At 41.7% G+C, this 12,463-nt stretch overlaps 1 protein-coding gene across 1 annotated transcript in view; it reads left to right on the plus strand.

The window, feature by feature from the left end:
* The first annotated feature begins 455 nt into the window (after positions 1 to 455).
* Positions 456 to 12,463, plus strand: part of vldlr (very low density lipoprotein receptor) — a 38,540-nt gene continuing 26,532 nt past the window's right edge. The window contains 3 exon segments of the mRNA XM_020601062.1: positions 456 to 857; positions 7,928 to 8,047; positions 9,582 to 9,704. Coding sequence (XP_020456718.1) covers positions 785 to 857; positions 7,928 to 8,047; positions 9,582 to 9,704 — 316 coding nt within the window. The 5' untranslated portion in view covers positions 456 to 784.

Genomic DNA, 12,463 nt, shown 5'->3' on the forward strand with positions numbered 1-12,463 from the left:
CATGAAATTGATAAACGGATACACAAAATAAATAAATCAAAATAAAAATCTCCTTGGGTGCACATGTTAGTGTCCTATATCTTCGACTGATAGGTTAAAGAAAGTTGATGAATAACAGTTTTGATCATTTGATATATTATTTATTTACCAATACTGTCATGTTTTCTTGGTGATCTTAGGCAGATACATAATTAGGATTGTTAGATTTTTTACACGTCATTATAAGTAGCTAATTACTGACCTTTCTTTAAGATTTCCATTGTCTGTGTAAAAATAAATGTTTGACTTTTTAATTTTTTTATATAGATAGTGAAGGGTTAAAATGTGCGAACGACGTAGTAAAGGAGGAAAAAAAAATCTCCATAGCTGTGACGGGCTCTCGCACCACTAATAAAGATCTGCTAATAAAGCGGTCACCGGTGCTGCTCGTTACCGTAAATTTTAGTAAATGGATTTCCGCTCGAGAAGCGAGAACGGGAGCCCGAACGGCCCCGCGGCGCGCGGTTGTAGGACGTGATTAAAAGGCGCGTGGTCTGCTCTTACAGTTCCTCCTCTGGTCACAGCTCTCTGTGGCGCGTGGTGCTGTCAGTCAGTGGCGTCGGCAGGAGCGGCTGTTCACCTCTGTTCTGCTGCTGTGTGTGTCGAGTGTATGTGTGGCTTGCGCGTGAACAGGCAGAATTCAAGAACAAGCAGGCCCGCGCAAACTAGCAAGAAAGGCAGGCAGGCAGGGCAGAGAGGCAGCCCGTGAGCACTCAGCTAACAGCCATACGGTACCCTGCGAGCGATGGTCACGTCCACCCCAGGGATCTTTCTGCTGCCGATGCTAATATGTTTCCAGCACTGCATTGACGCCCACGGTAAGTCTCGAGTCCGCTGTTGAAATGCATTTATTTGCTTGTGTGTGTGTGTGTGTGTGTCCGTCCGTACGGCTCTGAGAAACGTACTCTATACGGTGAGGTTAGCTAGCACTGCCGAGCTGTACACCTGTCTTGGCTGCTCCTTGAAGGAATTGCCGTGCCAGGCTACACCTTTAGGCTAATCGATCCTACGCTTAATAGGGACGAAACCCCCGAAATATTTTGGAAGGCTTAATTTGGACATGTATTTATTCATGAAGAGCATATTGCTATTTTAAATTAATAACTGGTTTAACTCGAGTGTTTTTAATTCGTTATCCTTTAGCAAATGAAGGGGAAGGAGGGGGAGGCCCGTTTGGTTTGTGGCTTTCTATACTGCAACTGCTTGTCGCTGCTTATTCGTGGCCAATTAGCCCTGCGGTTTACTAATTTCACCCTGAAAACACGCAGCCCTTGGGAATAAACCCCTGCTTCTTCTGCTCTTTGAGCGTCTGTAGGTGTCTTGATTTCTCATTCATATCCACTGTGGGATTTTCCTCTGCAATCACCACCCCTAGCGAGATTGGTTATTTATTTATTACTGAAGTGGAAGGCGACAGTGGAAGCGGGGTGGCAATGAGAAGGGATTACAATGGCGTGACAGGGAGCGAGGATATTGTTGGGGGGGAGGGAAGAGGAGCAGCAGCTGAGTGCGTAAAAGGAGAGGAGTCACCGCGGCCTATTAGTCCACCAGGTGATCGCAATGAAGGCCTAATTATGACCAGCGTGGCCAAGGTTAAGGTGTTGCCATCTGGTAGTACTTGTAGAGCGGTTTGCAATGGGGATGTAACCACTGATAACTTCCATTATCCGTCTTTTTTTTTCCTGTTGCTCACTGAATTCTAGAAGAATTCCATAAATTAGTTTGTAATGTAAATTGACTTCCAGAGCTGAAAGGATCTACCTTGTCCTACAGTCTAAAAATCATAAATGTGTCTAATTAATCACCAGCCAGTTTAATAGTCAGTCCCGTGCAATGGTATGCACTTCAGTTCAACACTTCCACCTAAATATTTGTTTATCAAGCTCATTGTGTGGTGTTTTGGTGAAATTGTCATAAGTGTATAGATTCAGTCATGGTTATTATTGCAATGGTAGTTGAATGTGGTGTTGTATTGGGCTACATTATATTCAGAAGTGTTCCTAATATTCTGACCATTTGTGTATGTAGCTGGGGAGGACAAAAACAGATTGGACTGTTATAGGTACAGTTGTTGTAAGCTAAATACATTTAAACTTGATTATTCACAACTCCTGACATTTAATCCTGCAAACATTTCATGTCTTTGGTCAGTTAGATCACTAAGAATATGAAGTGTCATAAAAGGCTTCCTTCATCTCATTCCCATTTGTCAGAAATTTACATGCACCGGTTAGTATTTGGTAGCATTGTTTAACTTGGGTTAAACATTTCAGGAAGCCTTCAAGATTTTGCAGCAAGTTGCTGGAATTTTAGTCCATTCCTCCAGACAGAACTGAGTCAGGTTTGTAGGCCTCCTTGCTCTCACATGCTTTTTCAGTTCTGCCCACATTTTGTTTGAGGTCAGGGCTTTGTAATGGCCACTCCAGTACCTTGACTTTGTTGTCCTTCAGCCATTTTGCCACAACTTTGGAAGTATGTTTCGGGTCACTGTCCATTTGTGACCAAATTTCCTGGCTGAAGTCTTGATGTTGCTTCAATATATCCACATCATCTTCCTTCCTCATGTCATCTAGTTTGTGGAGTGCTCTAGTCCCTCCTGCAGCAAAGCACCCCTGTGGCTCAGGAGGTAGAGCAGGTGTCCTCCTAACCAGATGGTTGGCAGTTTGATTCCTGGCTTTTGTTGACATGTCCTTGAGCAAGACACTGAACCCTATTTGCTCCAAGTGATGTCACAGTATGTAAATGTGAGCGCTTGGGAGTGTGAATGGCCAAATAGTGTGAAAGCGCTTTGAGTATGCTGCAATGCATAGAAAAGCACTATACAAATACAAGACCACTTAACAACCCCTGTGCTTCATGGTTGTGATGGTGTTCTTCAGCTTTGCTGTTTTCCTCGACACAATGATGGTCATTATAACTCAGTCCAATTAGTTTTTTTTTTTAAAATCAGACCAGAGGAAATGTCCTCAGTCAGATCTTTGTCCCCATGTGCAGCTGCAAACTGTAGTTTGCCTTTTATATGGAGGTCTTGGAACAGTGGCTTCTTCCTCTTTTTACTGTGGCTATACTTTGGTACCCGTTTCCTCCAGTGTCTTCACAAGGTCCTTTGCTGCTGTTCTGGGTTTGATTTGTACATTCATTTCTAGGAGACAGACCTGAGCGGTATAATGACTGTGGTTATACTTGGGCATTATCTGTACAGATGAACGTGGTACCCAGGTGTATGTAAACTGCATGTAGGGTATTAAACAAAAGTGACTGAAGTGAATATGCACTTCCTGGTCGGGTGAAATCTTGTTCCTTTTGCCCACCTTACAGGTTGCTAACAAGATGGGCTACAATCCACTGAGTTTATTACTGTTACTATTTTTACAGGCTGCTCAGGGACTGAAATATTTGACTTCTTGGAGATGGAATTGCGGGACTGATGTAGTGTGACAGTCCTGGGTCAGGGCTGGCTGCCAACCCCTTTTTTATAAAATATATTCAACTTTGACTTTTTTTTATGAAGTGTTGATTTCTGAAGCTTGTTGACAGGTTAAATTATAAAATGGCTCAGGCATGGTGAGCTGTGTATGGCTGCTTATGTCTTGCATGGTTTTCAGTCTGAATTTCTACTTGCTATGTAAAATGGCCTATGGAGGAAGCAGTGAATCAAAACTAGTCCTTGTAAATGCATTCCTAATGGCATATACCCACCACTACCTCATCTCCTTGTCCTTCTCAGATCCAGATATACTTGTATGCACGTGCAGCCAGAGACTGAGTGGGGTTTTTTTGGGGGGGGGGGAGATGTCGTGCAGATTGGATGCAAGAGCAGCAGCACTGACCTGATTAAAAATGTTGGATATTTTTTTTTTCTTTCTTCTCCACAGTTACTGTGATACCATGTTAAACCCAGATCCTCAGCTGTGGGGAGGGCACTGGGTTTTTAAAGTGGGTGGGTTGGTAGACAGAAGGGGGAGGAGAACACTGCAACCACTTCTGTTACTGGGTAAAATTGCATTGCCATGACCTCGAGTGTGACAGCATTTACATAGCACACAATGGTCTGCGCCACGGCTGTTGAATCGGTGTTTCAAACTCATGGGCAATACTAGCAGGTGGAATGATCATCATGTGGAAAAAGGAATTTAAAGATCATGCCTTCGCTTAATAGCTCTAAGTTGATCTAGATTTCAGTTAAAACACGGGTATGAATTGATCCAGAAAATTTGGGTAGAATGAGACATTGTGTGGAAAATATAGTAAATTTGAGAACTGAAAAAATTGTTTTCCCAAGAATCTGTGTTGAAAATGCACCTAAAACAGACCCAGGCAACCTTCCATTAGTATACAAAAGTATAGCGATCTTGTGATAATTTATGCTAAGCAACAAAAAAAGGCACAAATCTTTGAAGGGGTAGAAGTGACATTTGTCTCAAGACAAAGCTTTCTCAAACTTCATTCAGTGATGGCAGTGCAGAGAGCTTAGACTTTAAATGTCAGGCAGAAATTGAATGTGGCAGCAGGGAAAAGAGAGTGCTCTTGTACAGGTTAGAATACTTTATTACTGAAGTTTGTTATTGTGCTGATTGAATCAAAGCACAACCTTTGGTGTCAAGATGGCAAATCAGTGGGTTTCTGTATCTGTGTGAAGATTTGCAGATGGATTAGTCTCAGCAAAATGAACTACCAGGAAAAACTAACTGCTTTGTTCCATTTGAAAACCTAGTTGCAGCTTTTGTTACTTGGCTGGTTCACGTGATTTGTTTCTGATCAACACAGGACAGCAGTCAGTGCTGGAGGTTCTCTCTAGCTCGGTCAGCAGTAAGTCAGGCTAGAGGTGATGAGTCAGGGCTTTTACTGTTCAGATTTTTTTTTCTCTCATGCAACAACTTGTGATGATGAGTCTGAACTTCTGCCTGTTGTAATGCCTTTTAGATTTTTCTCAAGAACTGAAAGCTCACGCAGCCAAATGAGTAATTTAAAAGTAAATGATACTCTATTACTACTAGGTATAGGGACATGGGTGATTAATCAGTTGACAGTTAAAATAAGTATAACTGACAGTGCAGAGTAAGAGGATGAGCAGCGTTGACTGTCAAAATGTGTAACTTGGTTACACCAACATGCCTTTTGCTGTTTCTGTGAGTTGCTCATTTGCCGACTGCCAGAGTACAGGCCTTAACGACTGTAAAATGAAAGCACCTCCTTGCCATGTAAGAAAACATTAGCAGTGCATCTGTCTGTGCTTGCACTATTGCAGTTGTGTTGAACACTGCAGCACAGTTTCCACCGAGTTGGCTGTCTGGCATAGTTGCCATCTCAGGCTCTAACACAGGCTGCGAGTGGAGTGTCAGCCAGCCAGGAGCACCACTGAAGTTTAGGACCTGAATTACATATCAACATAAGTGATTAACTGTATGTGACACCCCTGCTCTTAGTGTAGGCCTAGATGTGTTTTTCTGGTGTTGGTTCCTGTAAATGTAGGCTAGACAACCATTTTAGCAACAGCATTTATGTCCTGCTGGGACATCTGCAGGCCAGGAGCAGCTCTGCTGCTACCTACAGTGAACAATGCACAAAACTCCAGGCACAAGGTATGCGTTTTTATTTTGCATGAAACCAGAAGTGAATTTGTCTGGCTGGTTGTTAGAGACAGGAGTGGAAGCTTTGCAAGTTTCAATGTTTTGTTTCATAACTCAAGTGTTCAGGTCTTAAATTCCCAATTTGTAGCAAGCATTTGCAGCATGGCTCCTGCACCGTGAAAACAAATTTACAATATATTAAGCTTATTTTTAATAAAGCAAAGGTAACTCTTGTACTTTTAGTTTAACATGTACATGTACTTGCACTGCACATGACTTAACTCAATATAAATGTGTATACAGACAATTCAGTACTGCTGACTCTGGTTATGCAGTTTTTACAGCCTCAGCTGTGTACCTCACTGCGTGCACCATTTATCTACCTGGACACAGAATGTCCTGGCTAAAGCAAGTACCAATATCAGGGTTATTTTAAGACATGGAGGCATCACTACCTCCAGTGTATCAACCTTTGCACTGCAGCAGATACTTTTAGTAAGTTCTTTATTTCCCCTTCAGAAAAAAGTTTGGGACATTTGGGTTTGTTTCCATTGTATAGGCAGTACATGATAACAAGTTGATTCCTGGCAGGTATTTCTTAAGCTCATAACGGTTCCTTCCGAAGGTTGAAAGGCATCGGTCTAAATCATTTCAAATAGTGTTTGCTTGGTTTGGGGGATATTTTCCCACCGGTGCCTCTTTCCTGTGTTCAGTTTTTGTACATGAGATGTCGTCCAGCTATTGAACAGCTGTTACCTAGTGCTTGCTGTAAGGGCACTGAAGTTGCATTTTATATTATCACTTCATTTGCAGTGCAAACACAAGGATTTGAGTCTAGACCTCAGTTCTCTGTGTGGCTCTTACTGGGAGTCCCCACTGAAAGTGAGACGAGTGGCTCGTTCTGTGTCTTTAGCATCAGAACAGCTGTCAGCAGGCAAGGGGCTTTACCAGGCTGACCAACAACTGTACTGGACAAAAATGTTTTCATGCAAGAGCTTCAGGAAGAAAATGCATTTTTATGCATCATATGGATTTATTAGTGGAAATGAAACCCAAGCAGGCTGATCAGTCCTAATAGATGCCAGTAGAAACGGAAAACAAGATCTGAAAACATGACTTTAAACGGCTGACTGAGATTACGCATGACTAGATGTAGCAGCGTAGAAGTTAGACAAAAGAGGGTTCTATGGGAATGAGTCTTGGGTTAAGTGTGGATTGACACTTGGTGAAAGGAATTTTATCTGCAGCATGAGGCGCATAGAAAAGTTAAACATTGTATTGGAGGAAAGTCAGATGCAGTACCATTCAGTGAAGGGTCGTCTCTTCTGGTTTTATAGTGCTGTATAAATGCCACTGTTTCAGATCAAGAGCTGGACAGCAGTTCATTCACAATACAGTAAAGCCTTGGGCTGCAACTATAATTCGTTCCAGCAACGTGCTTGTAATCCAAAGCACTCGTATATCTGAGTGAATTTCCCCATAAGAAATAATGGAAACTCAGATGATTTGTCCCACAACCACTTATTCATACAAAATGATTACAGTGTAAAGTAAAAACAAATTAGCCTGTGCATTACCTCTTTAAAAGAATCATGGCTGGTGTGAGGGTAGAGAGAGGAGCCATCTGTTGGCTCACTGCAATATTTTTCTTTTTGTGCAACTAACAAGGAACCTGTCCAATGACACTTGCTTTTGAGGATTTGGCAGATTTTACACATCTCCCTTATAAAATCTTGTGATGTCTGCCTTGGTCATGCTTCTTGTTCCTTTTTAACTTCCACCGTAAATCTCCTTTTTTCTTACCACCTTTTCAACCTTTTTTTTTTCTTTATCTGGACCATTGTTGCAGTACAGATGTTGACTATACGAGTGATTCGTGAGAACCATCGGCTCAGTTGTGACATGACACTCTACAAAACATATGTGCCACTTGTATTGCAGGACCTCACTTGTTTAGCAAATTAAAATTTTGCTCTTCTTGCAAAACACTCGCAGTCGAGGTTATTCGCAGTCCAAGGTTTTACTGTGTGGTTTTGCGGTGCTGGCAGATGTGTGACCACCTTGGGTACCATCATGGAAAATGTAAAATAAGTTACTCAAGAGGTTGGAAATGGCCTGCTTTCCATGGAACTCCAGCATTTTGAGCTGGTGTGGATCAGGGTGGCTGAGAGTGCCAGCTAGTTCTGTTAAACAACTTGTTTAGAAAATTATAGCGCTGCAGGGAACTCTGCTAGGGCTAAAACGGTAAATGATTATTGAAACATGCAGGTCCTTAATTACTTCAGTTTTCCTCAAACCCTTTGTTTTTTTCTCTACAGGTACTAAAACAGAATGTGAGGCCAGCCAGTTTCGGTGTGGAAACGGTCGTTGTATCCTGTCCGTGTGGCAGTGTGACGGCGATGAGGACTGCACTGATGGAAGCGACGAGAACTCCTGTGGTGAGAAAACAACACTGTTGTGCGCACACTCTGAGCAGAGAGCTGCCTCACTAACGTACTGCCAACAGAGTGAAAGCCCAGGAGAAGGGCTTGTGTTCACATCAGTAACATGCTGTAATTGTGTAGTCAAAAGTTTTGCCGTAAAGCTCTGTTGTCCCAAAACTATTAAACACATCACTGAACCAGACTGCACTGGTTGATGTTCGTTTTATTACCACAAATGCATGTGCTACTCATTTAGTTTGAGTCAATCACATGTACACATCATCTTGCTGTATCTATTGGACTAAAGCAACAAACTTGTGATTCTGTGTCTGATAATTGGCCCAATCAGACACACTGGTTAGTTTGATTAAAAACTACTTTCAGCAAATTGGAATGTTTCTCAAAAAAGAAACTTTAAGTCCTCAGTGCCACAGTCAGTGAAGTCTGGACAGTGTATGTTAGGGTGATACTGTTTGTGCTGTAGGGGTCGGTTTGGTTCCATTGCTCCTGTGCAGCATGTGGGCTGAAAATGTACTGCATTTACTCAGTGTGGGTGAAATGATGACAGTCCTTGCTTACAATTAAGCATGCGTTCCTGCCCAAGTGAACAGTATTTAAGTTCACTTAGAAATGGAATCTGAAATGCATTTTGAGAGCTTGCTTTACAGGCTGCCTGAGTTGCATTGACAGGACTAGGGTTTGTGGGGTTTTTTTTTTTTTAAACTTCAGTTGAGCTGCCCTGAATATGTCTAATGATTTACAGCTTGGCTTCCAGAAAGCACATTACATCAGTTGAAAACCTCTGAAAACTATAGAAGTGTCTTTCTTACACAACATTGCCCCAGAAAAAGTATATTCAGTGTTTGTATAAACCACAAATACATGGTGTGAAAGGATGCAGTAGTCTGTTGCACACTTTATTCAGACGCAGATACGGTTTCCCCATACATTGATTTGTGGCAAGCTAACAATACAGTGTTTATGCTACATCTTGATTTGAAATGAGATTCGGCTTTAATGAAGTGCATGTATTCACTCAGCACCTCATGCCCTATTCTTAAACATGGCAATGGGCCATCTGAACAGTTTCATTATATATAAACCATGTCAAAAGCAAAGAAACTATTAGCAAGCTTGTAGGATAAGTTAATTTTAGAATACAGCTGTTAACCTTGGCATGAATGTATATGGACTGCACTGAAAGTGTAAGTAGAAGTATTTCTACAGCACACTTCTAAACCAGTTACAAGGTGCTTTGCAATAAAGAAAAGGGAAAAGCACAATCTAAAGTGTTCAAGAATTCCAACCGATACAAGATTCAATACAATCGAAACAAAATGGGTAGACATGTCAAAGTGAGTGAACACCTGCCTAAATATCTTCAAAAATGTGGTGTTTGAGGTTATGCAAATGACTTAAGTGCAAGGGTCACATGACTTTGTACATAAGCAGTGGCTTCCCTGCATCTTGGCAGCGGGGGGGGGGGGGGGGGGGGAGATATCTGTTTCAGTTTTTCTCTGTATATAATTTTTTTTTCTCTCCACTCCAGTGAAAAAAACGTGTGCAGAGGTGGACTTTGTGTGTCAAAATGGCCAGTGTGTCCCGCAGCGGTGGCACTGTGATGGGGAGCCGGACTGCGAGGACGGGTCTGACGAGAGCATAGAAATCTGCCGTGAGTAGATGGGTTTCCGCTGACGGGCTTCAAGTCGGCCTTTGTTTCAGAATTGTGTTGATGGAAGGTTTGTTTGTCTTGTGTTTTTTTTTAAACAGACTTCAGATATATAGTATGTCCTTGTTAAACTAGACTTTTTCATGTAGTTGTGGAGGAAAAAAAATTGCAGATTACACTTGGCCAGATGAGCTTCAGTTTTAGGTTGGCTTCAAAAGATTGCCATGTTAACTTTGAAAGCCCCAAACCAACTGTTGTTCATGAAATATTTTCTGGCTTGTCTACCCTGATGTTCTACTGCCAGTCTATGGTTCATACTGAAGATAACATGGTATATAAATATATAATTTCTTAACGCCAGTATCTCAAGGCTAAGCTTGCTACTAGTTTTTAAACAAATTCTGATATAAGCAAGGCTTTATTTATATGCACAAGTGCTTTTAGATCGGCAAAGAAAACTGTTTAAACAAGCATTAAAAAAAAAACAAGACAGTGGGAAGGCTGAAGAGACAAATATGAGATCAAACTGCAATGCGGAAAGTGCAGCCAAGAAACAAACCCAAATAACAGGAAAATGGCAGAGTTCAGTTTGGATTCTAATGTGCTAGAGCTGGGACACATTTAAGGTTGTCAAGAGGTTTGTTCCATCTGTATGTGCTACAGTAGCTAAAAACGGCTTCACCTGCTTTAGTTTGACCTGAGGTTCTACCAGCTGACTGCTTCCTAAGGATCTCAAGAGCCCTGCTGGGTTCAGGGAGATCATGTTTTGGCCCCAAATGACTGGCTTTATAAACTAAGCAGTAGCAGCAGGACTTTTGTTTTTATTTTTTAGATCAACTTGAATTACAGTGCCCATTGTCATGGTAATGCCATCCAGTGGCACTGTAGGGGTGTTTTTCCTATGCCAAGTTCAGGCTTCTGTACTTGAGAGGAATGTGCAATTGGAACACTGGTGTCCTAGCTGACACTCTGTACTGAATGACTGTAGCTGCCTGCTAATTATATCTAGGTGGTATGTGGTGCATTCTGGGATACTTGGCTGCCCTAAGACAATGCAAGTCAGCTCCCAAAGCATTCTTGATAAAATGGGTGGAGCAAGAATACGTCTGGTTTTTGACATGTTCTTGGTTGGATACAGATTTTGAATTGAGTGCTTGGGCTGTGACCGACATTTATCACGTCTAAGAACAAATGGAGAAGTTCTCATATTGGAAAATGCCCCAGATGTTAATACAATGGCAAAGCTCTGTCAAAACAAGCAGCTTTACTTTTTTTAAAGCTGTCAAGCATGGTTCAAGTAATCTCTAAAATCAACATTGCATGGTTATGTTTACCCAGTTTTTGTAGACATGACAGCCAATGATCTGGTGAGTCTTTTCAGTGCTTGTTGTATGTAGCATGACGATTACCTTTGCTGCATCAGCCCCTTTAAGAAAATGCTGCCAAGCACAGGGTAACTCGCCTGTTATCTATGTAAATTACTTTGAACAAATGAGTTCCTTCAGCAGCTTGAAGCAACAAAGCCCATTTACTCATATTAACAAGGCAGAACATAATGAACATTAAAGCATGAAATCAGGACTTGTACATACAACCCCCAGAAAGGGCAGACTGTGTGAACGGCCCTGATTACTGCAGGCTGACTACAGTGAAGAGCACAGGGTTCAGGCTAAAGCACTAAATCGAGCATTTCTTTACTTCATAGAGAATAACATAGTGAGGAAAATGGAGGCAAACGTCTGATTTTAATTGCTTTGTATTGCACCTGCTGTACCCTGCGATGGATTGGCGACCTGTCCAGGGTGTACCCTGCCTTCGCCTGATTGCCGGCTGAAAAAAAAACAAAAAAAAAAAAAACTTAAACTTGCAGATGACTGACTACCTAGGACATGCAGTTAACAGATTAATATTTAGATATTTGGTAGTTGTAGTGATGAACTAGCAGCAGAAAGTTTAAGTACACAGCAAGATCTCAAGAGAATTCTATACTTGGTGTTTTTGGTGCTTTATCTGAGACTGAAAGGAGTTTACAAACTTCTTTTTTTGACCATCAGAGGGTGTAGCAGAGACTACTGCTGTTTCCATCAGTATCTAATGCTGCAAAAATTTAGTGAAGCACCAAGGTGTCCCTGTAAGCAGCTGTGTCAGAGCAGCTCAGCTTTAAATGAAGTGTGATGTGAGATCTCGATGTGCTCACTCAGATGAATGATGATGGAAAGTGTTTATGCTGAAATCACTTTTTAATGAGAATTTGTCAGGCCTGCCTTCCTGTGCTGTCAAAGACAAATGGACTTTGGCATTTCCTCAGGTGCAGAGATGAACGTAAGAGGAAAGATGAGGGCACTTCCTCAAATGCATGTCAGTTTGATGTATGCTGTGCTTCCTGAAATTTTCCCTGGGTCAAATGGAAGGTGTAGAAAGTATACATCTCATCCTCAGTACTACAAGAAATTACTGAACCCCAGGTCAGTTCCCAGCATCAAGATGGCAAGGTACCACCAGCATGTGTAGAAACTGGCTTGCTGCAGGGATGATGTTTAGCATCTTGGTGGTGGTAGTAGTAGTTTATTGTTGTTTTGCCAAGTGTTTTTGGTTCACCTTGTACAGATAGACCGACCAGTACTAGGCACACCTGTTTACCAAATGTGTGAAGGAAAAGTGAGCAAAAAGTCCAGTATGCTTTTAATTCATTAACTTTATTACAGCCTGTTATTAAACAGCAAGCACACATGGAGTTAACGGTTTACATACTGATAATCTGA

Source organism: Monopterus albus, unplaced genomic scaffold (genome assembly GCF_001952655.1).
Source record: "Monopterus albus unplaced genomic scaffold, M_albus_1.0 scaffold50.1, whole genome shotgun sequence".
NCBI classification, from domain to species: Eukaryota; Metazoa; Chordata; class Actinopteri; order Synbranchiformes; family Synbranchidae; genus Monopterus; species Monopterus albus.